This window comes from Hypanus sabinus, chromosome 13 (assembly GCF_030144855.1).
Source record: "Hypanus sabinus isolate sHypSab1 chromosome 13, sHypSab1.hap1, whole genome shotgun sequence".
In the NCBI taxonomy this organism is placed as follows: Eukaryota; Metazoa; Chordata; class Chondrichthyes; order Myliobatiformes; family Dasyatidae; genus Hypanus; species Hypanus sabinus.
The window spans coordinates 73,877,228-73,905,072 of record NC_082718.1 but is presented as its reverse complement, the minus strand read 5'-3'; the positions used below and the strand labels follow the sequence as shown (position 1 = coordinate 73,905,072).

Below are 27,845 nucleotides of genomic sequence, written 5' to 3'. Positions count from 1 at the left end.
CACGTGGTTTTCTGACCTCCCCTCGGCACAGGAAGTCGGAATGAAGTGTGAAATGGTTTGCTGGAGTCCTGCTTGAAGGAGGGTTTGTTTAGATAACAGCTGAGAGCAGGGCTGCAGGACGGTAAGGTAAGCAGCGAGCGTGTCATTTTAATCCTGTAATGCAATCGAAATTGAAACCTGGAGAGAAAAGTGTGATTGGGAAGTAAGCTGATTACAAGAAATGCTGGAAATCCAGACCCTTGATCAGGACAGGATCTGCCCCAGTGTTTGTTTACAACAAACAATCTGCCGTACGAAGTTAACGGGTCGAGCAGCATTTGTGAAAGGAAAGGAATTTCCCGGGTCCAAGCTATGGAATGGGTACTTACTAGTTCCCCGTCTTGTAGTGTTTAGGCCCCAAAGTCTGTTGGCCTTATATTCGACAGAGTTTAAAAGAACGGGGTGCAGGCTCAATTAAACTGCCAAAGTGCTGACGGCACTGGAAGACTAGAAAGATGTCACTGAAGGTGGGAAGTGAAAGTTCTCTAGCCGAGGGTGGTGGTTTTGTGAAGTTCATTGCCACAGACGGCTGTGGAGATCAAATCATTGAGGGTACAAAAAGAGGAGGTTCATAGGTTTTTGATTATTCAGGGTTACGGGGAGAAGGCAGGAGAATGAGGGGTAATAAATCGGTCATGGTGGAATGGCAGAGCAGATTTGATGGGCTGAATGGCCTGATTCTGCTCCTTTGCGGAACAGTGTAAGGAATTTGGGACTGGGACAGGGAGGAATTTCTTCTCCAAAAGAATGATCAAGCTGTGACTTTCTCTGTTTCAGCAGTGGAGGGCAAATTATGAAGCACAACTCAGGGAGGAGTTAGATGCTATGTAATACTAATGGGCAGAGAGAACAAAAGCAGGAACATGTCCTGAAACAAGTTTATGAGAGTCATATATCAAGGGCAAAGTCAAAAGACGTTTTCCCAGGATGTAAGTAGGAGGACATAGGTACTTTCGGTCAAGATGGCGCCAGCAAATAACAATTCCTTGGACGTTTTCCTCGGGCGACATCTTCCAGATAGCAAACCTTTCCAATTATTTCACTTCTCTGCCTTCTGTCGTTATGTCTCGTTTGTATTACGGAATCTGTGATGTACAGTTTGTCTCGACTGAAGGAACCAGTGCTCTGATATATCCGGAGAGCTGCCTCATGGAGGTTAGGGATAGTTGAGGGGGTGGGGGGGGAGACAAGCTCCAAGAACACAAGCTGACTCGAGGAAAAGACCAGTGATGAGACACGGGGTCGTGAACGACTCCATCTCGAAGCAGCGAGGAAGATTGAAGCATCAAGGCGAATGCGGTGGGTGTTAGCAATGGCTCCCAACAGAGATGATCAGCAGCTGGATCAGAGGCGTTAGGACCCGGGTCATGGTCACCCTTTACAGAAGGACTGAGTTTGTGTGGCTGCTCTCCTCGTATACAGACGATTCTGACATTAATGTGATTATTGGCCTGCATTTCATATTGGTTTCCTTCAGTTTTTCAGCGTTTTCCTTCTTGTGGACGATTGGTGGGAGGCTGATCTGTAAATGTTTTCTGGGTAAGGTTGGGTGTTGGGGGTTTGGAACTACTGTCGCTGTTCGGTTCTGCGAGTGAGAGGGTCGGCCACTGTTATTGTTGCTGTATTTTTGCTACAGGGTAGGGGTTTTTTGTGGACTGCGAGTTTTGTTTCTTTTTTTGTGCTGGGGGGGGATGTTGATGTCATTTCTTTTTTCAAGACTCATAGTCTCTATTTCATGACTATCTGAGAAGACAAATATCAGAGTTGCATTATACATGGCAACGAAATGAACCTTCGGACCTTGGTGCCCTGTGGGCTGCACCCAGCACATCCTCGTACATTTCCACTTACACGTGACAGTCGATAATCCTGTATTGTGCTACAGTCATGCTTGTATTGATGCAGCAAGCCCACTGCTCCCGACTTGCATGTGGGATTGAGGGACCCTACTATCAACGATGCCTTTGGGGAAATACAGTGACAACTAGGTAAATCAGAACTGATTGTTTAGAAACTCGCGCAGTGCAGTACTCACAAGTCGTGACCTAGCATTGAGGGTCCAGGATGCACAGGGTGTACAGTGACAGTCAGGGTCTGGACTCTGGGCTCCTGGTGCTGGAGCAGGGATTGGGCTGGGAACAACAGAAGTCAGGAATGTTTGAGGTTAGGGCTGGCGTGTGCAGTACTTGGAGACATGGGACTATTGGGGTATCTCAGTGGGTTGAGCCACATCTGAGGTGTGGGGAGATGTTGATCTTCTGAGTCGAGAAGATGAAGGCAGAACTGTCGATTGGCCATGTCCCTTCACAGGTGCTGCCTGACCTGCTGAGTTCCTCCAGCAGTTTGTTGTTTTGTTTATATATTTTCTTGCTCTCTTTAAACTTGCCAGGTTCGCAGGAAAAGATACTACTTTCTTAAGTAACGTGTTTAAAACAAATGAAATGTCAGTATGTTTGATTTTAATAGGAGTAACATCTTGTTCTGTAGTTTGCATTCTGTTATTGTTCTACCTTGCCCATACTGCACCAGGATATGAGGATCCCAGATTGGCCTCTACAGCCACTGATAGACAACAGCATAATCAAGCTGAGAGATCACGCTACTGCCTCAATGCACTGTGTAATGATTGAACTGCATACAAGACAAGGCTTTCACTGAATCTCCCTGCACTTGACAATACGCATATTCCAATTCATCAGTGCAGCTCAAATAATCCAGCGCCCTCCAGTCGCTGATGGTGCCAAACCTGGAGATTTTCTGAACGACTGGATCAGAATCGGATTTATTATCACTGAGGCCACAACACAACAGATTTCATGACAGATCAGGGTGGCAGAGTAGTGTAGCAGTTAGGTTAATGGTTTACAGGGGCCAGCAGCACGCACAGGGTTCAATTCCCTCACAGTCTATAAGGAGTTTGTACTTTCTCTCCAAGGTCGCATTGGTTTCCCCGGCCGCTCTGATTTCCTCCCATATTCCAAAGATGCGTGGATAAGGGTTAGTATGGTCTGTTGGTGCCGGAGACATGCTGACGTGTGCAGGCTGCCTCCAGCTAATCCTCAGACTGTGTTGGTTGTTAATGCAATGGTGCATTTTGCTATATGCTTTTGACAAATAAAGCTCATCTCTGATAATAGACCTGAATCGCATTCTGATCCAGCGGTCCAGAGAATCTGAAACGAGGAAATCCGTAGATGCTGGAAATCCAAGCAACACACCCAAAATGCTGGAGGAACTCAGCAGGCCAGGCAGCATCTATGGGGGGAAAGAAAAGTACAGTCAATGTTTCGGGCCAAAATCCTTCAGCAGGACTGGAGAGAAAAAGCCGAGGAGCAGATTTAAAAGGTGGGGTTGGGGGGGAGAGTCTGCTAGTTTGCTACAGTTAAGAGGCTGGAGGGTGCTGGATTGTTGGAGTTTCACTGGTAAATTGAAATTAGTTTATTGTCACACATACCCAGGCACAGTGCAAGGCTTCTGTCACATACGGTTCAAATCATTATATGGTATACTAAGTTTGAACAAAGTAAAACAAATGCAGAATAAAGTCAGAGAAAGTGCAGTGCAGGTAAACAATGAAGTGCAAGATCATAACGAAGTAGATTGTGAGGTCGAGTTTATCTTATCATGCACAGTTGATGAAGGTCTGTATTCTGTTTTCTAACTAGACTGCTGCTGAAAGCTGTATCTCAGTGGAAACCACTCAGTGTAATGATGGACAGGTTTGTGGTGGTGAACAAGTTGGAGAATCCTAGGAATGGCAGGTTGGATCTAAAGGAGAAGATAGAGGACCCGGAGGGTGTGAGTGATGGAGAAGCAGAGAGTCCCAGGAAGAAACTGAAAAGAAACCAGTCAGAAGGAGCTGAAGGATGTCTAGTGCCATCCTTGGCCCAGCAGGAATCAGTGAGAGATGTCACTGTGTTCTGGAAGCATCTCCGAGCCGAGGGACTGAACTGTGACTACACCAAACTGTTTACCAGATCTCAGGCTGATGATATATTCCTGGAATTGGAGAAAACGCTGGAGTATTTTTCAGGTACAGATTAGATGTGGCACATTAGCGTAATGTTCTTACAGTGCCAGAGACCCAGCTTCAGCTCTGCCACCATATATAAAGAGTTTTAACCATATGGGTTTCCTCTGAGTGCTTCCGTTTCCTTTCACATTCCAAAGACGTACGGGTTAGTAGGTTAATTAGTCACATGGGCTCGTTAACCTGGAAGGGTTTGTTACTGTGCTGTATCTCTAAATAAATACATTAAGGAAGGGAATGGGAAGTTCACACAATTCACCATTCTTTCAGTAGAAAATCTCTCCTCTGAAGTGAAAGCAACCTGGTTTGCATGTTTAAGACCATAAGACACAGGAGCAGAATTAGACCATCTGAGTCTGTTCCACCATTTCATTATGACTGATCCATTTCCCTCTCAGCCCCCATCTCCTGCTTCTCCCCATATCCCTCTTGCCCTGACTAATCAAGAATCTATCAATCTCTGCCTTAAATATAGATAAAAACTTCACTTCCACGGCTGCGTGTGGCAAAGAATTCAACAGATTCATCACTTTCTGGGTAAAGAAATTCCTCCTCATCTCTGTTCTGAAAGGACATCCCTCTATTCTGAGGCTGTGCCCTCTGGTCTTAGACTCTCCCACCATAAGAAACATCCTCTCCATCTGCACTCTATCAAGGCTTTTCACCATTCAATAGGTTTCAATGAGGCCACCCCTCATTCTTCTGAATTCTAGTGAATACAGGCCCAGAGCTGTTCGTCAACTGCTCTTCACATGACCCAGCCATTTAACCCTGGAATCGTGAACTCTCTCAAACTCCCTTTCATAGTGATTGGGATAAATGTGTAGGCATTTTAGATCTGCTGCTTACCAAGGCAAATAACAAACTTTCCTGAGTGACTAAGTTTGAACAAGGTAAAACAAACGCAGAATAAAGTCAGAAAAAGTGCAGTGCAGGTAAACAATAAAGTGCAAGATCATAACGAAGTAGATTGTGAGGTCGAGTTTATCTTATCATACACAGACGGACACAGTGGACAGCCAGAGACTTTTTCCAGGGTGGGAGCAGCTAATAATTTAAAGATGATTGAAAGTCCAAGGGGGGATTTCAGAGCTAGCTTTTTTTACATGGGGGGGGTTGTGGGCATATGGAACTTGCTGCTGGGGGTGTTGGTAGAGGGACATTTAAGAAATTCTGAAATAGCCTCATGGATCAAATGGAGGGCAATGTGGGAGGGAAAGATTAGATTGACTTTTGAGTAGGATAACAGGTCGGCACGTTATGGGCTGAAGGGCCTGTACTGTACCTTCCTATGTTCTAAAGTGTTACAGTTATAGAGAAAGTGCAGGTAGACAGTAAGGTGGTAGATACCTACACATAAGTTGTAAGGTGGTGGGCCAGAAGAATTGGGATGAAGTGTTGATAGCAGTTAGACCAAAAAAAAAGCAAAGACTGATTTTTTTTTATTCTAAATAAAAAGTAAGTATTAGAAAAAATTGGCAAGTTGGGCAGCTTCTGTGGACAAGGAGAAATGGTCTGGGCAACCTTTCAACTGTCATTACAGGATATTCAATAACATTTAACTGATCAATAATTCCCCTTCCCAGAAAAATTCCATTGTGGCACAGTTGATACTGGAATTAATCCAGGACTTTTCCACCAATAATCTCTTTGAAGCTTTTAACCCAGCAAACAAATCTTCTCCCAACAACCTCCTCCAAGTTAGGCAAAGCTTGAAAATTTGAGCAGTCTCCATGTAAGGTGTTAAATCTCCTGCAGAAAAGTTAAGCACTGGTACCTTCACATTGAAGGAGAGTTGGAGCTGAGCAAATTGAAATTTTGAACTGGGAGTCTGCCAGAGATATCAGAGACCAAGGGCATGTACTGTGTTGGGAAGCTGTGTCTAAAGCAGAGGGTTTCTTTTAACACAAATGATAATAAATTATATTGTGGAATTAATTACTGGAGATGTCTGTGGAACCAGAAGATACAGGTGTGGTGGTAACATTCCAAGACCAGGGCTGATCTAACAATCCAGTAACTTCAATTCGAGTCCCACCATGGTAGAGTAGCTACAGGATCTGACTAATAGCTGGATTCATTGATGGAAGCACCAGTTACTTCACAGCACCATAGATCATGACTACGAGTGCTGTCCATGTGGAGTTTGCAAGTTCTTCCTGTGACGATGTTAGTTTCTACCAGGTGGTTTTATTTCTTCCCACATCCCAAAAGACAAACTCAAAAAAAACTTCAAGGATCTATTATCAAAGTATATGTCACTATATACTACCTTGACATTCATTTTCTTGTAGGCATTCATAGTAGACAGGGTGTCTGGCACTGAGTTTGGTGCTGTAGCTCAGAAGAGCAGAGAGGTGAAGAGGACTGCAGTGTTGATAGGAGGTTCCATAGTCAGAGGAACAGAGACGAGGCTCTGTGGGCAGGATAGAGACAGCCGGAGGGTACGTTGTCTCCCTGGTGCCAGGATCAGGGATGTCTCTGATCAGGTCCATGGCATTCTCATGGGTGAGGCTGAGCAGCCAGAAGTTGTGGTACATATTGGCAGCTATGACTCGGGCACACAAGGTGAGGAGGTCCTGAAGAGAGATTTTAGGGAGCTAGGTAGAAAAATGAGAAACGGGGCCTGCAGGGTAGTAATCTCTGGATTGCTGCCTGTGTCAAGTGCCAGTGAGAGTAAGAATAGGATAATTTGGCAGGTGAATGCGTGGCTGAGGAACTGGTACAGGGGGAGCGGTTCAGATTTGTGGATCATTGGGATCTTTTCAGGGGAAGGTACAACCTGTACAAAAGGGATGAGTTACACCTGAACCCGAGGGGGTCCAATCTTGTTGTGGGCAGGTTGGCTGCAGTTGCTTGGGTGAGTTTAAATTAACTTGGCTAGGGTATGGGAACTGGAGTGATAGTGCTGAAGATGAGGAAGCTGGTTTACAAACAGAAGCAATGTGTAGTGAGGAGAGGCTGGTCATAGGGCAAAATTCAACAGGATGAGCTGCAATGTAAAAGACGGACAAAATCGAAAAGGGTGAATACAGGACTGAAGGTGTTGTATTTGAATGTGTGCGGTGTATGGAATAAGGTCGATGAACTTGTAACACTATTACAGATTGGCAGGTATGATGTGGGCATCACTGAATCATGGCTGAAAGAAGATTATAGTTTCGAACTTAATGTCCAAGGATACACCTCCTACCAAAAGGAGAGGCAGGGTGGTGTGGCTCTGCTGGTTTATAAAAATAAATCATTAGAAAGAGGTGACATAGGGTCAGAAGGTGTTGAATCGTTGTGGATAGAGCTAAGGAACTGCAAGGGTAAAACAAGCCTGATGGGTGTATACAGATGTATGGATGTGGTCTACAAGTTACAATGGGAGACAGAAAATGAATGCCAAAAGGGCAATGTTACAATAGTCATGGGGGGATTCCAATATACATGTAGATTGGGAAAATCAGGTTGGCGTGGGATTCCAGAAGGGGGAATTTCTAGAATGCCGACAAGATGACTTTATAGAACAGCTTATGGTTAAACCAAGTAGGGGATCAGCTATTTTAAATTCAGTGTTGTGCGATGAACCAGAATTGATTAGAGAGCTTAAGGGGCAAGTGATCATAATACGATTAAATTCACCCTGAAATTTGAGAACGAGAAGCTTACACACAGTGAAGCATAGGAAAATACAGAGGCATGAGGAAGGAGCTAGCCAGAATTGATTGGAAAAGAACACTGTCAGGGGTGATGGCAAAGCAACAATGGCTGGAATTTCTGGTAGTAATTCAGAAGGCACAGGATATATACATTCCAAAAAGGAAGAAGTATTCTAAAGGTAAGATGACACAAGCATGGCTAACAAGGGAAGTCAAAGAGAGGGTATATATTTGAGCAAAAATTCGTGTTAAGTTAAAGGATTGGGAAGCTTTTAAATACCAACAAAAGGTAACAAAGTTATTAAGAAGGTAAAGATGGAATACAAAAGTAAGCTGGTCAATAATTTTAAAGAGGATACCAAAAGTTTTTTCAGATATATAAAGTGTAAAAGAGAGATGAGAGTGGATATCGGACTGCTGAAAAAACTATGACGGAGAGGAATTGGCAGACAAACTGAATAAGTACTTCGTGTCTGTCTTCATTGTAGAAGATACTAGCAGTATAGCAGAAGTTCCAGGTGTCAGGGGGCATGAAGTGTGTGAAGTTGCCAGTTCTAGAGACAAGCTTTTTGGGGAAACTGAAAGGTCTGAAGGTAGATGCGTCACCTGGACCAGATGGTCTACGCCCCAGTTCTGAATGAAATGCGGAAGAGATTGTGGGGGCATTAATAATGATCTTTCAAGAATCACTAGATTCTGGAATGGTTCTGGAAGACTGGAAAATTGCAAATGTTATTCCACTCTTCAAGAAGGGGTAAAGGCAGAGAAAAGGAAATTATAGGATCGTTAGTTTGATCTCAGTGGTTGGGAAGATGTTGGAGTCAATTAATAATGATGAGGACTCGGGATACTTGGAGGCATATAATAAAATAGGTTGTAGTCAAGGGAAAATCTTGCCTGACAAATCTGTTGAAATTCTTGGAAGAAGTAACAAGTGGAATAGACAAAGGAGAATCGGTTGATATTGTGTACTTGGATTTTCAGGCCTTTGACAAAGTGCCACACTTATGTTGCTCAACAAGTTACGAGCCCATGGTATTCCAGAAAAGGTTTTAGCATAGATAAAACAGTGGCTGATTGACAGGAAGCAAAGCATGGGAACAAAGGGAGCCTTTTCTGGTCAGCTTCCGGTGACTAGTGGTGTTCCACAGGAGTCTGTGTTGGGACCGCTTCTTTTTACATTGTATGTCAAAGATTTGGATGATGAAATTGATGGCTTTGCTGCAAATGATATGAAGATGTGTGGAGTAGGCTGGTGGTTTTGAGGAAGTAGAGAAGCTACAGGAGGACTTAGATAAGGAGAATGGGCAAAGTGTCAGTGTCAGAATGTGTATGGTCATGCACTTTGATAGAAATAATAAAAGGGATGACTATTTTCTAAATGGAGAGAAAATACAAAAATATGAGGCACAAAGGGATATGGAGGTCCTTGTGCAGGATTCGCTGAAGATTAATTTGCAGGTTGAGTCTATGGTGAGACAGGGAAATGTGATGTTAGCACTCATTTCAAGAGAACTAGAATATAAAAGCAAGGATGTAATGTTGAGACTATATAAAGCGCTGGTGAGGCTTCACTTGGAGTATTGTCAGCAGTTTTGGGCCCTGAGAAGGATATGCTGAAACTGTTCAAAAGAGGTTTGTGGAAATGATTCCAGGATTGAATGGATATGAGGAGTGTTTGATGGCTCTGGGCCTGTATTCACTAGAATTCAAAAGAATGAGAGGTGACCTCATTGAAACCTATCAAATGGTGAAAGGCCTTGATAGAGTGGATGAGGAGAGGATGTTTCCTATGGTGGGAGAGTTTAAGACTAGGGGACACAGCCTCAGAATAGAGGAGTGTCCTTTTAGAATATTGGTCGCCAACCTGTCAATCTCAATCGACTGGTCGATCTTTGAGACTTTCCAGTAGATCCCGAAAAAAAAAGAAAAATAAATGCATGAATACTGTTGAGAGGTTGTTTCTGGGTTGCGGGATTTTCGTTCCGTTCTTTCTGCCCGGCGCACATGCACTACACAGTGTACTTCAGTGGTCCCCAACCACCGGGCCGCGAGGAAATGATATGTGTCAGCTGCACCTTTCCTCAGTCCCTGTCAAGCCCACTGTTGACCTTGAACCCACGCGAGATCATCAGTCATCTAAACGCGCGGCCGGCGGGAAATGCCGATGCTACTGGCCCGGAGTGCAGCCAGTGGGAAGTGCCGATGCTACTGGCCCGGTGTGCGGCCAGCGGGAAGTGCCGATGCTACTGGCCCGGAGTGCGGCCAGCGGGAAGTGCAGATGCTATGAGCCCGGAGTGCGGCCGGCGGGAAGTGCCGATGCTACTGGCCCGGAGTGCGGCCGGCGGGAAGTGCCGATGCTACTGGCCCGGAGTGCGGCCGGCGGGAAGTGCCGATGCTACTGGCCCGGAGTGCGGCCGGCGGGAAGTGCCGATGCTACTGGCCCGGAGTGCGGCCGGCGGGAAGTGCCGATGCTACTGGCCCGGAGTGCGGCCGGCGGGAAGTGCCGATGCTACTGGCCCGGAGTGCGGCCGGCGGGAAGTGCCGATGCTACTGACCCCGGAGTGCGGCCGGCGGGAAGTGCCGATGCTACTGACCCCGGAGTGCGGCCGGCGGGAAGTGCCGATGCTACTGGCCCGGAGTGCGGCCGGCGGGAAGTGCCGATGCTACTGGCCCGGAGTGCGGCCGGCGGGAAGTGCCGAAGCTATGAGCCCGGAGTGCGGCCGGCGGGAAGTGCCGACGCTACTGGCCCGGAGTGCGGCCGGCGGGAAGTGCCGATGCTATGAGCCCTGAGTGCGGCCGGCGGGAAATGCCGATGCTACTGGCCCGGAGTGCGGCCGGCGGGAAGTGCCGATGCTACTGGCCCGGAGTGCGGCCGGCGGGAAGTGCCGATGCTACTGGCCCGGAGTGCGGCCGGCGGGAAGTGCCGATGCTATGAGCCCGGAGTGCGGCCGGCGGGAAGTGCCGATGCTACTGGCCCGGAGTGCGGCCGGCGGGAAGTGCGGATGCTATGAGCCCGGAGTGCGGCCGGCGGGAAGTGCCGACGCTACTGGCCCTGAGTGCGGCCGGCGGGAAGTGCCGACGCTACTGGCCCTGAGTGCGGCCGGCGGGAAGTGCCGACGCTACTGGCCCGGAGTGCGGCCGGCGGGAAGTGCCGACGCTACTGGCCCGGAGTGCGGCCGGCGGGAAGTGCCGACGCTACTGGCCCGGAGTGCGGCCGGCGGGAAGTGCCGACGCTACTGGCCCGGAGTGCGGCCGGCGGGAAGTGCCGACGCTACTGGCCCGGAGTGCGGCCGGCGGGAAGTGCCGACGCTACTGGCCCGGAGTGCGGCCGGCGGGAAGTGCCGATGCTACTGGCCCGGAGTGCGGCCGGCGGGAAGTGCCGATGCTATGAGCCCGGAGTGCGGCCGGCGGGAAGTGCCGATGCTATGAGCCCGGAGTGCGGCCGGCGGGAAGTGCCGATGCTATGAGCCCGGAGTGCGGCCGGCGGGAAGTGCCGATGCTATGAGCCCGGAGTGCGGACGGCGGGAAGTGCCGATGCTATGAGCCCGGAGTGCGGCCGGCGGGAAGTGCCGATGCTATGAGCCCGGAGTTCGGCCGGCGGGAAGTGCCGATGCTATGAGCCCGGAGTGCGGACGGCGGGAAGTGCCGATGCTATGAGCCCGGAGTGCGGCCTGCGGGAAGTGCCGATGCTACTGGCCCGGAGTGCGGCCGGCGGGAAGTGCCGATGCTACTGGCCCGGAGTGCGGCCGGCGGGAAGTGCCGATGCTACTGGCCCGGAGTGCGGCCGGCGGGAAGTGCAGATGCTACTGGCCCGGAGTGCGGCCGGCGGGAAGTGCCGACGCTACTGGCCCGGAGTGCGGCCGGCGGGAAGTGCCGACGCTACTGGCCCGGAGTGCGGCCGGCGGGAAGTGCCGACGCTACTGGCCCGGAGTGCGGCCGGCGGGAAGTGCCGATGCTATGAGCCCGGAGTTCGGCCGGCGGGAAGTGCCGATGCTACTGGCCCGGAGTGCGGCCGGCGGGAAGTGCCGACGCTACTGGCCCGGAGTGCGGCCGGCGGGAAGTGCCGACGCTACTGGCCCGGAGTGCGGCCGGCGGGAAGTGCCGATGCTACTGGCCCGGAGTGCGGCCGGCGGGAAGTGCCGACGCTACTGGCCCGGAGTGCGGCCGGCGGGAAGTGCCGACGCTACTGGCCCGGAGTGCGGCCGGCGGGAAGTGCCGATGCTATGAGCCCGGAGTGCGGCCGGCGGGAAGTGCCGATGCTACTGGCCCGGAGTGCGGCCGGCGGGAAGTGCCGACGCTACTGGCCCGGAGTGCGGCCGGCGGGAAGTGCCGACGCTACTGGCCCTGAGTGCGGCCGGCGGGAAGTGCCGACGCTACTGGCCCTGAGTGCGGCCGGCGGGAAGTGCCGACGCTACTGGCCCTGAGTGCGGCCGGCGGGAAGTGCCGACGCTACTGGCCCTGAGTGCGGCCGGCGGGAAGTGCCGACGCTACTGGCCCTGAGTGCGGCCGGCGGGAAGTGCCGACGCTACTGGCCCGGAGTGCGGCCGGCGGGAAGTGCCGACGCTACTGGCCCGGAGTGCGGCCGGCGGGAAGTGCCGACGCTACTGGCCCGGAGTGCGGCCGGCGGGAAGTGCCGACGCTACTGGCCCGGAGTGCGGCCGGCGGGAAGTGCCGACGCTACTGGCCCGGAGTGCGGCCGGCGGGAAGTGCCGACGCTACTGGCCCGGAGTGCGGCCGGCGGGAAGTGCCGACGCTACTGGCCCGGAGTGCGGCCGGCGGGAAGTGCCGATGCTATGAGCCCGGAGTGCGGCCGGCGGGAAGTGCCGATGCTACTGGCCCGGAGTGCGGCCGGCGGGAAGTGCCGATGCTACTGGCCCGGAGTGCGGCCGGCGGGAAGTGCCGATGCTACTGGCCCGGAGTGCGGCCGGCGGGAAGTGCCGATGCTACTGGCCCGGAGTGCGGCCGGCGGGAAGTGCCGATGCTACTGGCCCGGAGTGCGGCCGGCGGGAAGTGCCGATGCTACTGGCCCGGAGTGCGGCCGGCGGGAAGTGCCGATGCTATGAGCCCGGAGTGCGGCCGGCGGGAAGTGCCGATGCTACTGGCCCGGAGTGCGGCCGGCGGGAAGTGCGGATGCTATGAGCCCGGAGTGCGGCCGGCGGGAAGTGCCGATGCTATGAGCCCGGAGTTCGGCCGGCGGGAAGTGCCGATGCTACTGGCCCGGAGTTCGGCCGGCGGGAAGTGCCGATGCTACTGGCCCGGAGTGCGGCCGGCGGGAAGTGCCGATGCTACTGGCCCGGAGTGCGGCCGGCGGGAAGTGCCGATGCTATGAGCCCGGAGTGCGGCCGGCGGGAAGTGCCGACGCTACTGGCCCGGAGTGCGGCCGGCGGGAAGTGCCGATGCTGTGAGCCCGGAGTGCGGCCGGCGGGAAGTGCCGACGCTACTGGCCCGGAGTGCGGCCGGCGGGAAGTGCCGACGCTACTGGCCCGGAGTGCGGCCGGCGGGAAGTGCCGATGCTATGAGCCCGGAGTGCGGCCGGCGGGAAGTGCCGATGCTATGAGCCCGGAGTGCGGCCGGCGGGAAGTGCCGATGCTACTGGCCCGGAGTGCGGCCGGCGGGAAGTGCCGATGCTACTGGCCCGGAGTGCGGCCGGCGGGAAGTGCCGATGCTACTGGCCCGGAGTGCGGCCGGCGGGAAGTGCCGATGCTATGAGCCCGGAGTGCGGCCGGCGGGAAGTGCCGACGCTACTGGCCCGGAGTGCGGCCGGCGGGAAGTGCCGACGCTACTGGCCCGGAGTGCGGCCGGCGGGAAGTGCCGACGCTACTGGCCCGGAGTGCGGCCGGCGGGAAGTGCCGACGCTACTGGCCCTGAGTGCGGCCGGCGGGAAGTGCCGACGCTACTGGCCCTGAGTGCGGCCGGCGGGAAGTGCCGATGCTACTGGCCCGGAGTGCGGCCGGCGGGAAGTGCCGACGCTACTGGCCTGGAGTGCGGCCGGCGGGAAGTGCCGATGCTACTGGCCCGGAGTGCGGCCGGCGGGAAGTGCCGACGCTATGAGCCCGGAGTGCGGCCGGCGGGAAGTGCCGACGCTACTGGCCCGGAGTGCGGCCGGCGGGAAGTGCCGACGCTACTGGCCCGGAGTGCGGCCGGCGGGAAGTGCCGACGCTACTGGCCCGGAGTGCGGCCGGCGGGAAGTGCCGACGCTACTGGCCCGGAGTTCGGCCGGCGGGAAGTGCCGATGCTACTGGCCCGGAGTGCGGCCGGCGGGAAGTGCCGATGCTACTGGCCCTGAGTGCGGCCGGCGGGAAGTGCCGATGCTACTGGCCCGGAGTGCGGCCGGCGGGAAGTGCCGATGCTATGAGCCCTGAGTGCGGCCGGCGGGAAGTGCCGACGCTACTGGCCCGGAGTGCGGCCGGCGGGAAGTGCCGATGCTACTGGCCCGGAGTGCGGCCGGCGGGAAGTGCCGATGCTATGAGCCCGGAGTGCGGCCGGCGGGAAGTGCCGATGCTACTGGCCCGGAGTGCGGCCGGCGGGAAGTGCCGATGCTACTGGCCCGGAGTGCGGCCGGCGGGAAGTGCCGATGCTACTGGCCCTGAGTGCGGCCGGCGGGAAGTGCCGACGCTACTGGCCCTGAGTGCGGCCGGCGGGAAGTGCCGACGCTACTGGCCCGGAGTGCGGCCGGCGGGAAGTGCCGACGCTACTGGCCCGGAGTGCGGCCGGCGGGAAGTGCCGACGCTACTGGCCCGGAGTGCGGCCGGCGGGAAGTGCCGATGCTACTGGCCCGGAGTGCGGCCGGCGGGAAGTGCCGATGCTATGAGCCCGGAGTGCGGACGGCGGGAAGTGCCGATGCTATGAGCCCGGAGTGCGGACGGCGGGAAGTGCCGATGCTATGAGCCCGGAGTGCGGACGGCGGGAAGTGCCGATGCTATGAGCCCGGAGTGCGGACGGCGGGAAGTGCCGATGCTATGAGCCCGGAGTGCGGACGGCGGGAAGTGCCGATGCTATGAGCCCGGAGTGCGGACGGCGGGAAGTGCCGATGCTATGAGCCCGGAGTGCGGACGGCGGGAAGTGCCGATGCTATGAGCCCGGAGTGCGGACGGCGGGAAGTGCCGATGCTATGAGCCCGGAGTGCGGACGGCGGGAAGTGCCGATGCTATGAGCCCGGAGTGCGGCCTGCGGGAAGTGCCGATGCTACTGGCCCGGAGTGCGGCCGGCGGGAAGTGCCGATGCTACTGGCCCGGAGTGCGGCCGGCGGGAAGTGCAGATGCTACTGGCCCGGAGTGCGGCCGGCGGGAAGTGCCGACGCTACTGGCCCGGAGTGCGGCCGGCGGGAAGTGCCGACGCTACTGGCCCGGAGTGCGGCCGGCGGGAAGTGCCGACGCTACTGGCCCGGAGTGCGGCCGGCGGGAAGTGCCGATGCTACTGGCCCGGAGTGCGGCCGGCGGGAAGTGCCGATGCTATGAGCCCGGAGTGCGGCCGGCGGGAAGTGCCGACGCTACTGGCCCGGAGTGCGGCCGGCGGGAAGTGCCGACGCTACTGGCCCGGAGTGCGGCCGGCGGGAAGTGCCGATGCTATGACCCCGGAGTGCGGCCGGCGGGAAGTGCCGATGCTACTGGCCCGGAGTGCGGCCGGCGGGAAGTGCCGATGCTACTGGCCCGGAGTGCGGCCGGCGGGAAGTGCCGACGCTACTGGCCCGGAGTGCGGCCGGCGGGAAGTGCCGATGCTATGAGCCCGGAGTGCGGCCGGCGGGAAGTGCCGATGCTACTGACCCCGGAGTGCGGCCGGCGGGAAGTGCCGATGCTACTGGCCCGGAGTGCGGCCGGCGGGAAGTGCCGACGCTACTGGCCCGGAGTGCGGCCGGCGGGAAGTGCCGACGCTACTGGCCCTGAGTGCGGCCGGCGGGAAGTGCCGACGCTACTGGCCCTGAGTGCGGCCGGCGGGAAGTGCCGACGCTACTGGCCCGGAGTGCGGCCGGCGGGAAGTGCCGACGCTATGAGCCCGGAGTGCGGCCGGCGGGAAGTGCCGATGCTACTGGCCCGGAGTGCGGCCGGCGGGAAGTGCCGATGCTACTGGCCCGGAGTGCGGCCGGCGGGAAGTGCCGGTGCTACTGGCCCGGAGTGCGGCCGGCGGGAAGTGCCGATGCTACTGGCCCGGAGTGCGGCCGGCGGGAAGTGCCGACGCTATGAGCCCGGAGTGCGGCCGGCGGGAAGTGCCGACGCTATGAGCCCGGAGTTCGGCCGGCGGGAAGTGCCGATGCTACTGGCCCGGAGTGCGGCCGGCGGGAAGTGCCGACGCTACTGGCCCGGAGTGCGGCCGGCGGGAAGTGCCGACGCTATGAGCCCGGAGTGCGGCCGGCGGGAAGTGCCGATGCTACTGGCCCGGAGTGCGGCCGGCGGGAAGTGCCGATGCTACTGGCCCGGAGTGCGGCCGGCGGGAAGTGCCGGTGCTACTGGCCCGGAGTGCGGCCGGCGGGAAGTGCCGATGCTACTGGCCCGGAGTGCGGCCGGCGGGAAGTGCCGACGCTATGAGCCCGGAGTGCGGCCGGCGGGAAGTGCCGACGCTATGAGCCCGGAGTTCGGCCGGCGGGAAGTGCCGATGCTACTGGCCCGGAGTTCGGCCGGCGGGAAGTGCCGATGCTACTGGCCCGGAGTGCGGCCGGCGGGAAGTGCCGACGCTACTGGCCCGGAGTGCGGCCGGCGGGAAGTGCCGATGCTACTGGCCCGGAGTGCGGCCGGCGGGAAGTGCCGATGCTACTGGCCCGGAGTGCGGCCGGCGGGAAGTGCCGATGCTATGAGCCCGGAGTGCGGCCGGCGGGAAGTGCCGACGCTACTGGCCCGGAGTGCGGCCGGCGGGAAGTGCCGATGCTACTGGCCCGGAGTGCGGCCGGCGGGAAGTGCCGATGCTATGAGCCCGGAGTGCGGCCGGCGGGAAGTGCCGACGCTACTGGCCCGGAGTGCGGCCGGCGGGAAGTGCCGACGCTACTGGCCCGGAGTGCGGCCGGCGGGAAGTGCCGATGCTACTGGCCCGGAGTGCGGCCGGCGGGAAGTGCCGATGCTATGAGCCCGGAGTGCGGCCGGCGGGAAGTGCCGACGCTACTGGCCCGGAGTGCGGCCGGCGGGAAGTGCCGACGCTACTGGCCCGGAGTGCGGCCGGCGGGAAGTGCCGACGCTACTGGCCCGGAGTGCGGCCGGCGGGAAGTGCCGACGCTACTGGCCCGGAGTGCGGCCGGCGGGAAGTGCCGATGCTACTGGCCCGGAGTGCGGCCGGCGGGAAGTGCCGACGCTACTGGCCCGGAGTGCGGCCGGCGGGAAGTGCCGACGCTACTGGCCCGGAGTGCGGCCGGCGGGAAGTGCCGATGCTATGAGCCCGGAGTGCGGCCGGCGGGAAGTGCCGACGCTACTGGCCCGGAGTGCGGCCGGCGGGAAGTGCCGACGCTACTGGCCCGGAGTGCGGCCGGCGGGAAGTGCCGATGCTACTGGCCCGGAGTGCGGCCGGCGGGAAGTGCCGATGCTATGAGCCCGGAGTGCGGCCGGCGGGAAGTGCCGACGCTACTGGCCCGGAGTGCGGCCGGCGGGAAGTGCCGACGCTACTGGCCCGGAGTGCGGCCGGCGGGAAGTGCCGACGCTACTGGCCCGGAGTGCGGCCGGCGGGAAGTGCCGACGCTACTGGCCCGGAGTGCGGCCGGCGGGAAGTGCCGATGCTACTGGCCCGGAGTGCGGCCGGCGGGAAGTGCCGATGCTATGAGCCCGGAGTGCGGCCGGCGGGAAGTGCCGATGCTATGAGCCCGGAGTGCGGCCGGCGGGAAGTGCCGATGCTACTGGCCCGGAGTGTGGCCGGCGGGAAGTGCCGATGCTACTGGCCCGGAGTTCGGCCGGCGGGAAGTGCCGATGCTACTGGCCCGGAGTTCGGCCGGCGGGAAGTGCCGATGCTACTGGCCCGGAGTGCGGCCGGCGGGAAGTGCCGATGCTATGAGCCCGGAGTGCGGCCGGCGGGAAGTGCCGACGCTACTGGCCCGGAGTGCGGCCGGCGGGAAGTGCCGACGCTACTGGCCCTGAGTGCGGCCGGCGGGAAGTGCCGACGCTACTGGCCCGGAGTGCGGCCGGCGGGAAGTGCCGACGCTACTGGCCCGGAGTGCGGCCGGCGGGAAGTGCCGATGCTACTGACCCCGGAGTGCGGCCGGCGGGAAGTGCCGATGCTACTGACCCCGGAGTGCGGCCGGCGGGAAGTGCCGATGCTACTGGCCCGGAGTGCGGCCGGCGGGAAGTGCCGATGCTACTGGCCCGGAGTGCGGCCGGCGGGAAGTGCCGACGCTACTGGCCCGGAGTGCGGCCGGCGGGAAGTGCCGACGCTACTGGCCCGGAGTGCGGCCCGCGGGAAGTGCCGACGCTACTGGCCCGGAGTGCGGCCGGCGGGAAGTGCCGATGCTATGAGCCCGGAGTGCGGCCGGCGGGAAGTGCCGATGCTACTGGCCCGGAGTGCGGCCGGCGGGAAGTGCCGATGCTACTGACCCCGGAGTGCGGCCGGCGGGAAGTGCCGATGCTACTGGCCCGGAGTTCGGCCGGCGGGAAGTGCCGATGCTACTGGCCCGGAGTGCGGCCGGCGGGAAGTGCCGACGCTACTGGCCCGGAGTGCGGCCGGCGGGAAGTGCCGATGCTATGAGCCCGGAGTTCGGCCGGCGGGAAGTGCCGATGCTACTGGCCCGGAGTTCGGCCGGCGGGAAGTGCCGATGCTACTGGCCCGGAGTGCGGCCGGCGGGAAATGCCGACGCTACTGGCCCGGAGTGCGGCCGGCGGGAAGTGCCGACGCTACTGGCCCGGAGTGCGGCCGGCGGAAAGTGCCGACGCTACTGGCCCGGAGTGCGGCCGGCGGGAAGTGCCGATGCTACTGGCCCGGAGTGCGGCCGGCGGGAAGTGCCGATGCTACTGGCCCGGAGTTCGGCCGGCGGGAAGTGCCGATGCTACTGGCCCGGAGTGCGGCCGGCGGGAAGTGCCGATGCTATGAGCCCGGAGTGCGGCCGGCGGGAAGTGCCGACGCTACTGGCCCGGAGTGCGGCCGGCGGGAAGTGCCGATGCTATGAGCCCGGAGTTCGGCCGGCGGGAAGTGCCGACGCTACTGGCCCGGAGTGCGGCCGGCGGGAAGTGCCGATGCTATGAGCCCGGAGTGCGGCCGGCGGGAAGTGCCGATGCTATGAGCCCGGAGTGCGGCCGGCGGGAAGTGCCGACGCTACTGGCCCGGAGTTCGGCCGGCGGGAAGTGCCGACGCTACTGGCCCGGAGTGCGGCCGGCGGGAAGTGCCGATGCTATGAGCCCGGAGTGCGGCCGGCGGGAAGTGCCGATGCTACTGGCCCGGAGTGCGGCCGGCGGGAAGTGCCGATGCTACTGGCCCGGAGTGCGGCCGGCGGGAAGTGCCGATGCTACTGGCCCGGAGTTCGGCCGGCGGGAAGTGCCGATGCTACTGGCCCGGAGTGCGGCCGGCGGGAAGTGCCGATGCTACTGGCCCGGAGTGCGGCCGGCGGGAAGTGCGGATGCTATGAGCCCGGAGTGCGGCCGGCGGGAAGTGCCGATGCTATGAGCCCGGAGTTCGGCCGGCGGGAAGTGCCGATGCTATGAGCCCGGAGTGCGGCCGGCGGGAAGTGCCGATGCTATGAGCCCGGAGTTCGGCCAGCGGGAAGTGCCGATGCTACTGGCCCGGAGTGCGGCCAGCGGGAAGTGCCGATGCTACTGGCCCGGAGTTCGGCCGGCGGGAAGTGCCGATGCTATGAGCCCGGAGTGCGGCCGGCGGGAAGTGCCGATGCTACTGGCCCGGAGTGCGGCCGGCGGGAAGTGCCGATGCTATGAGCCCGGAGTGCGGCCGGCGGGAAGTGCCGATGCTACTGGCCCGGAGTGCGGCCGGCGGGAAGTGCCGACGCTACTGGCCCGGAGTGCGGCCGGCGGGAAGTGCCGATGCTACTGGCCCGGAGTTCGGCCGGCGGGAAGTGCCGACGCTACTGGCCCTGAGTGCGGCCGGCGGGAAGTGCCGATGCTACTGGCCCGGAGTGCGGCCGGCGGGAAGTGCCGATGCTACTGGCCCGGAGTGCGGCCGGCGGGAAGTGCCGATGCTACTGGCCCGGAGTTCGGCCGGCGGGAAGTGCCGATGCTACTGGCCCGGAGTGCGGCCGGCGGGAAGTGCCGATGCTACTGGCCCGGAGTGCGGCCAGCGGGAAGTGCCGATGCTACTGGCCCGGAGTTCGGCCGGCGGGAAGTGCCGATGCTACTGGCCCGGATTGCGGCCGGCGGGAAGTGCCGACGCTACTGGCCCGGAGTGCGGCCGGCGGGAAGTGCCGATGCTATGAGCCCGGAGTTCGGCCGGCGGGAAGTGCCGATGCTATGAGCCCGGAGTTCGGCCGGCGGGAAGTGCCGATGCTACTGGCCCGGAGTGCGGCCGGCGGGAAGTGCCGACGCTATGAGCCTGGAGCACGGACAGATGGGCGCCGCCTCTAAACCTGTTTACCACACTGAATGTTCATGGGGAATCCGGTGCAAAAATATTTGCAGACGACCTAATTTTTTAGCTCAAGGTTTTGTAAGTATCAGAGCAGCAACCTCGCTGCGATCTGCTGAAACAAACTTTTGTTGGCCGATGGATCCTACAAGGGGGAAGGTGTGCCTGTCACATTCCTCGCTCGGTCGGTCGGTTGCTCTCTCCGGACTGCAACCGCCACGGCCCTGGCCCTGACCTTGTCCTCTCACCCCACCCATGCAGCTGTCCAGGGTGTCTGGCGACGGGCGGGCAGAGGATGGAGTTCGGGCCTGAAGGCCGTCTAATGTGGCAATGAAGTCCTCAAAACTGCTCCGGTACCCTGAGTCCAAGCACCCTGCACCTAAAGACAAACCCTTTGAGTTTTTTCCGTGGGAAAAAATGTGAGCAGGGTGGGACAGCAGCTAAGTGCCGAGAGCCGCGAAAGTCGTGTTTAACGCACCTCCCCCCCACCTGTCGGCTGGTCCGCAAGAATATTGTCAATATTAAACCGGTCCACGGTGCAAAAAAAGGGTGGGCCCCCCCTGGTGCTTATGCATTATTTCTACTTCCGGGTTGCGGGGTTTTACTTCAGGTCTTTTCTGCCCGGTGCGCATGCATGTAACTAATCAACTTGGAGTTGATCTCACCTTTCACTGTGGCCGAGGTAGTGGATCTTGGGCTTAAAAAGGTTGGTGACCTCTATTTTAGAATGAACACGAGGAGGAATTTCTTTAGACGGAATTGTGAATTTGTGGAATTTGTATATTTAAGTCAATGGTTGATAGATTCTTGATTGATCAGGAGATTGGGCCTGAGAGGAAAAATTGGATCAGCCATAATGAAATGGCCTAATTCTGCTCCTATATCTTACGGTATTATAGAACAAAGAATTACAACAGAATCAATCAAACACTTGTTGGTTCATATCTGCCATGTCATATGATGTGGGCATTTTATAGTCTTTTCATGACTAGGACTGTTCTTGGCAAATTTTTCTACAGAAGTGGTTTGCCATTGCCTTCTTGGCGGTGACTTTACAAGACGGGTAACCTCAGCTGTTGTAAACCCTCTTCCGAGATTGTCTGCCTGGTGTCAGTGGTCGCATAACCAGGACTTGTGATCTGCACCAGCTGCTCATTTGACTATCTGCCACCTTCTCCCATGGCTTCACGTGACCCTGATCACGGGCTAAGCAGGGGCTACACCTTGTCCAAGAGAGACCTGCATGCCAGCGGTCAGAAGGAGCACCGTACACCTCCTTGGTAGAGATGTATCCCCACCCTGCCACCCACAATGAAGTGCTACATACAAATACCATGTTGGTGGGTTCACTGTTTACCGTCCCTTGTCGCTTGATGCAGGCAAGTGGTGAAATAATTGAAGGGAGTCTGCTGGATCTGAGAGCAGGGAATTGGGGTGAGGAGGAACTAGACTAATGATATTGCTTCCCTGGAAGCTGGCATTGACTTGATGGACCAATTGTTGTCTGGTTTGCTTTGCTATAGTCACATGTACTGACCACCCAGACAGATTATTGAGGTAGTGAAAATAAAACCATGCAGGATATGGTGCTGAATTGGAGAAAGTGCAGTGTGGGTGGACAACAAACTGTAAAGCTTGGTGGGGCAGGTTGGGAGACGAAGAGTCCATTCAAGATCTGACAGTTGTCTAGAAGCTGTGCTTGAGTCTGCTGGGTCATGCTCTCAAATTTTGAGTCATCTGCCTTCCAGGAGAGGGGAGGAGGAAGACTGGCCTGGAGGCGATGTAGATTATGTTGCTGCTTTTCTAAGGCAGCAGGAAGTGTAGACAGACTCTGTGCGTTAGAATAAATTAGCTTTTTAAGAGAAAAAACATCTGGAGACGGTGTAGTAAAAGAGAGCCTCAACCATGGCATGGCAGCTAGTGTAATGATTCTCAGCGCCAGCAGTGGGGGTTCGGTTCCCTCCACTGTGAGCAGTTCATACATTCTTTCTGTGAACGCGTGGGTTTCCTGTGGGGGCTCTGGTTTACTCCCACTATCAAAAGCCATACGCGTTAGGGTTAGAGAGCTGTGGGCATGCAATGTTGCCGCTGGAAGTGTGAAGACACTTGCAGGCTGCCCCCACTTAGACTGAGCTGGTCGTTGATGCAAATTACACATTTCACAAAAATTTTGATGTACTTGTGCCAAATAAAGCTAATCCTTGGAATCTTTCTGTTAACAGCACCTGTCTTGACATCGGCACCAAGAGGTACTTCAAACTGCAGCTGGTGTTTAATGCAGGAGCTATAGGTCAGTTTGTCTATAGTAAACTGTCACACAGACTCTTTCAGTGGCTTGGGAGATGCATATGTTCTGGTCATCAGAATTTTTTCCTCTGCTTCTCTTCACAATGGTTTATCCAGAACAGACAGCACTTGGATTTAATGCCCAACCCAAAACTCAGCATCCTTGGCAGTGTCGCACTCACTTGGTGGTGTGTGTAACTGTCGGAGTGTCACATTCCTGACTTGATGATTATGCATTTGATTTTTATTTTCTTTCCCTCTTCAGGTGATCTGACTAAAGTTCAGGTGTTTGGGAAATGGCACAATATTCCACGCAGACAGGTGACCTACGGAGACCCTGGTTTGACCTACAGATATTCAGGGGTGACCTTGTCCCCTAAGCCTTGGACTCCTGTGCTGGAGAAGATAAGGGAGAGAGTGACACAGGTGACTGGGCACACATTCAACTTTGTGCTGGTGAACAGGTGAGTGCGTTCAAAAGTGATCATGCAGGAGGTGAGGAACAGGGTGAAGAATTCCTCTAAAACGGCTGATCCTCCATTAGTGTGTGGGACGCTAACCCTAATGCACAGTTTTCCCCATTTGTAGAAGATCAGAGTTTCTGCCCCTGAGCCTCAGCCTGAAATATCAACAGTTTATTCCCCTCCAGAGATACAGCTGGAATTGCTGAGTTCCTCAAGCACATTGTGTACATGTAGCTCAAGATTTTCAGCATCTGTGTGATCTCTTATGTTTGTACCTATCTTGGGTGGACTGTTTTGAGGCAGAGATGGAACATCTGATCAAGAATGAAAAAGAAATCCATAAACGTGAGATTCTGCAGATGCTCTGTGTCAGAATAGGGCGATGCTTGGTGGGATGTTATTGACTATGTCCTCACTTAAAACTGGAGCCAAAATGTTAACAGTACTGTACTGTATATGTCTTGAGCACATATTTATAGCTGGGGAGCCTGAGAATTTTGCAAAGTACTAAATTTGATTGAGCTTATAAATCTGACGGGAACAAAGGACAGTTGGACTGGTGAGGGACAGTGTGGCAGAGGAGGAGTGCCGGGGTAGGGGGTGCTGCAGGTGCAGACACATCCAGCCCTGAGACACCAGACAAAGTCATTTGATTCCAAACTATTAGTTTACTGATTATGGCAGAATGTCTCTCTGGTGTTTCCTGCTCCCTCCCTTCTCCCTTCCCCTTTTCCCAACCATGATTCTCCTCTCCCTGCCCCCTTCCCACTCTCAGTCCATAATAGAGACCCGTATCAGAATCAGATGTATCATCACTCACATGTCATGAAATTCATTTCTTTTTGTGGCAGCAGTACAGAGCCATACATAAAATTACTATAGTACTGTGCAAAAAGTCTTAATGATATATATGTGCATGAGATTATAGCACAGTACTGTATGTATTTAGAATTGTATAGTTGTTTAAGGTATATATGGTTGAGCCCCCTGAGTTTACACCAATGGGATTTTAAAGATTAGTTTTATTTGTCACCTGTATATTGAAACATACTGTGAAATGTATCATTTGCAAATCAGTGAGGATTGTGAAGGCAGCCAGCAAGGGTCACCGTGTTTCCAGCACCAATGCAGCATGCCTGCAGCTCACTAACCTTAACTTGTCCATCTTTGGAATGCGGGAGGGAACTCACAGTCACCGGGAGAACATGCAGGTACCTTGCAGACAGTGCAGGAATCAAACCCCAATCGGTGATCTCCAAGGCTGTAAAGCAATTGCACTAACAGCTATGTTCAAGTGCCGCCCCATATTGTGGGCAGCCTTTGCCTTTTCCTGATCTCTGTCTATCTTCCTTGTCTAAAATTGGAGACAGGTTATCTATTTAGAATTCTAGTTTTGCTTGAGTCCTCACCAGCAGCTGGATGTCTGTGGAACTCAAGCTAATCATAGTATTATACAGCAAGAAACATTGTGGCATGAAGATAGTGGGGACAAATAATATGGGGTCAGTGCAGGAAAGTGGTACAGAGATAAACATCAGCTTTTTTATTTATTTTGAGCCACGTCCCCAGCACCCCACCATTTTAACCCTAGCCTAATCTCGGGACAATTTACCATTAGAAATTAATCTACTGTCCGGTACATCTTTGGTATGTGGTGCACCTGGAGGAAACCCGCATGTTTAATAGGGAGGATGTACAAACTCCTTACAGAGGATGCCAGGATTGAACTCCAAACTCATTAGGCATGAGGGACAAGGTGACCTTACCCCTGCTGTTATTTCACCTGTAATAGTGCCCATCTCAGTAACTAGTGACCCTCGGGGATGGTAGTCAGCCATTGTTGCTCCATGTGTGTTTACATTGCCAACTTAGCATGCCTGTAACTTACTAGGCTTAACCGGTACGTCTCTGGAATGTGGGAGGAAACCCACACAGTCACAAGGAGAGCGAACAAACTCCTTAAGGACAGCAGAGGGAATTGAACCGGGTCTTACAGCTGGCACTGTAATAGCATAATGCTAACAATACTGTACCGGCAACAACCAGTGGACTTTAACAATGGCTGAAAGGAATGACTTCTTGTCTTGCTCTAGAAAAGATAAGCTACAGTACAAAAAACAAACTTGGCAAATTTCGGGAAATGTGGGACATTTTCTACAAGTTTCTGGAGAACAATATTCAGGATGATGGAAGTAAACAAACTGAATTGACTGCCTTTATTCAATGGCAGGGTGTTTGGTTTTTTGTGTGTTTTTTTTCTTTTGATTTCTTATGTATTTAATTTTTCCCTTTTCTTTAACTTTGTTGCACTTTCAAACCTATGGATGATTTAATGTGTTTTCTTTTCATTCTGAAAAAGCAATAAAGAGGTGTTTAAAAAAAATACTATGCCGATATAAGGGGGAAATAGTTAGTTTCAGGTTAATGAGTCCACCAACCAGAAACTGTAACTCCGTTTTTCTCTTTACAGGTGCTACCTGACCTGCTAAGCATTCTCATCAATCTTTGTTTTATTTCAGCTTCCCAGAATCTGCAGCATTTTGCTTCTCATTAATATTGAGTTTGCCAATGACAAATGCCTGCTGATCTCTAGATTTTTCTCCCTTTCACAAGTCCACAATTGGGTAGTACGGTGGTCAGTGTAATGCTATTACAGTGCCAATGACCCAGGTTAAATTCTGTTCTGCTGAACCTTGTAGGCATGCTATGTTGGCATCAGAATGTGTGGTGACACTTGGCGGTCCCCAGCACACACACGTGCATGTGCATGTTGTTAATGAAAATGACTGTATGTTTGGATGTACATGTGGTAAATGAATCTGAATTTGAATTTGTAACTATTCCTGCCACTGCCTGAGGGGTTTGTGTATTCTCATGATCCCGTGTTTCCTCCGGGTGCTCCGGTTTCCTCCCACATTCCTAAGATGTACGGGTTAGTAGGTTAATTGGTCATATGAATGTAATTGGACAACACAGGCTGGTTGGGTTGGTAGGGCCTGTTCCGTGATGTGTCTGAGTAAATAAAATAGATAAGAAACCAGAGGTCTCCAGTCACTGAGCACCTCTGGATGGGTAAGTGGGGTAGGGAACTGGCGGTGTGATTTTTAACCTCTGGGAAAGATTGTTTTATCACATGGTTGCAATGCTGCAAGCTAATAATGCCTCTGATTGTCACCTCGATAGGTACAAGGATGGGAGTGACCACATAGGTGAGCATCGGGATGATGAGAAGGAACTGGAGCCTCGCAGCCCCATCGCGTCTGTTTCCTTTGGCGCCTGCAGGGACTTCATCTTCCGCCATCGAGATGCGCGGGGGAAGAGCCCAATGCGTCGCCTGGAACCAGTGAAGTTGCTTCTGGGTCACGGCAGCTTACTGATGATGAACTACCCGACCAACGTCTACTGGTATCACAGCCTACCGGTCCGCAAGAAGGTGCTGATGCCTAGGATTAACCTGACCTTCCGCATGGTTCTGCCCTCGCTGAAGGACTAAACACTCAGCTGGCAGGCTTCACTGGCATGCTGGGGAGGTTGGTTTGGGCACAGTTCTGCAGTCGTTCATTCTTCTGAACTTGCTGGGTTTGCATCTTCTGCTGCCAGTAACACACTTGGGTCACTTGCCATTTGCTGACGGGCTGCTGGCCGATAGGTATTTAACTGTGACGCTCTCACTTACCCTTTCTCTGCAGGTATTTCATAGGGGCATTGAATATATCTCAGCTGGGAATCGTCCTCCCTTCTCCTTCTTGCCCCCACCTATCATTAACCCCACATTCCCAATACTCGGAAATAGCTTCTACCATCCTGTCAAAGGGGTAGGTGTCTTACATGAATTTTAAAAAGGCTTTAGGCAATTTTGGGATGCTTCATAGTCTAGGGATGTCTGAATTTGGAAAGGAGCTTGCAATGAATAGGAATCAGGTTTTAAATGACTGAATTTCAACAATAGTTTTCCGAGCACCTTGCTGTTTCTTCGGAGAGATACAAGAGCACATAACTCAGATGTGTGTTAGTTACAGGTATTCCTGCTTCTCACACTTGGGTTGCATTAACTGGTGTGAGGATGTACAGTGATGTTTAAAGGGGTTGCAGTGGGCTGAGGTAGCAACTAGGAACACACCACTAGGAAATACACAACTACTCTGCTCACAGTTAGAACAAAATTTCTTACATAAATGTTGAGTTAGAGATACATTTTCAGTAACGATTTCTATAAAATAGTGAGGGTATTGAGCCCCATTCTGTCTTTATGTTGTATTTAAGTTATTAAATTATTTCTGCCTTGTTGAAACTTCAGTTTTGTATTTTTGTGATGGAGAGCACTTGGTTCTTGTGCACGAGCACACACACACTCGTCGCCTTGTCATTTGCTACTGCTGCGCTGTGTGTACTTCAAAGTCTTTCACTGAATATTCTTATAGCGGGTCCTAAACCGAGCTGATGCACTCAGGTTGGCTTTATGGGACATTCGTTGCCATACACTGTGTAATATTCCATTTCTTTAGTAATGGGGTTATGTACATGTGTATATGTTGTTTGTATATTGTAATTAAGGTACGTACTTCCTTTTATTTTGTAATGATTGTAACAGCTGGCCAGTGGTGTAATGGTGCCTGCACTGGACTTCGACGCAAGTGGCCCCAGGTTCAAACCTGGCCAGCTCCTTGCACACTTTCCACTGTGCTGGGTTGAGTGTTGAGAAGCCAACTCGGCCTTGTACTAAACAGACAAAAATGCTAAAGAAACGGCAAAATTGCCCACTCAGGACAAAAAAAAGTGTGGAGCTATTATTGTGTTTTCTGCTAGATAACTTTTTGTAAATATTGGCAATTTTCTTTTCACTGTTATCACTCCTTTTTACAAGTTTGACCTTTACTAAGGTACCAAGCAACTCGAGCCATTTTT

General features: G+C 55.1%; 1 protein-coding gene across 1 annotated transcript; it reads left to right on the top strand.

The window, feature by feature from the left end:
- The first annotated feature begins 27 nt into the window (after positions 1-27).
- On the top strand, positions 28-26,498 carry alkbh2 (alkB homolog 2, alpha-ketoglutarate dependent dioxygenase). Its single transcript, XM_059987881.1, has 4 exons — positions 28-126; positions 3,705-4,072; positions 22,742-22,940; positions 26,124-26,498. Exons 2-4 carry the CDS (start codon positions 3,748-3,750, stop codon positions 26,431-26,433), a joined length of 834 nt encoding a protein of 277 aa, XP_059843864.1. The 5' UTR covers positions 28-126; positions 3,705-3,747; the 3' UTR covers positions 26,434-26,498.
- The last annotated feature ends 1,347 nt before the right edge of the window (positions 26,499-27,845 follow it).

Excerpts from the sequence above, each read along its gene's own strand:
- alkbh2 (XM_059987881.1), top strand. The coding sequence starts at position 3,748 with ATGATGGACAGGTTTGTGGTGGTGAACAAGTTGGAGAATCCTAGGAAT. Across the intron at positions 4,073-22,741 it reads AACGCTGGAGTATTTTTCAG|GTGATCTGACTAAAGTTCAG; the intron begins GTACAGATTAGA and ends TTCCCTCTTCAG. Across the intron at positions 22,941-26,123 it reads AACTTTGTGCTGGTGAACAG|GTACAAGGATGGGAGTGACC; the intron begins GTGAGTGCGTTC and ends TCACCTCGATAG.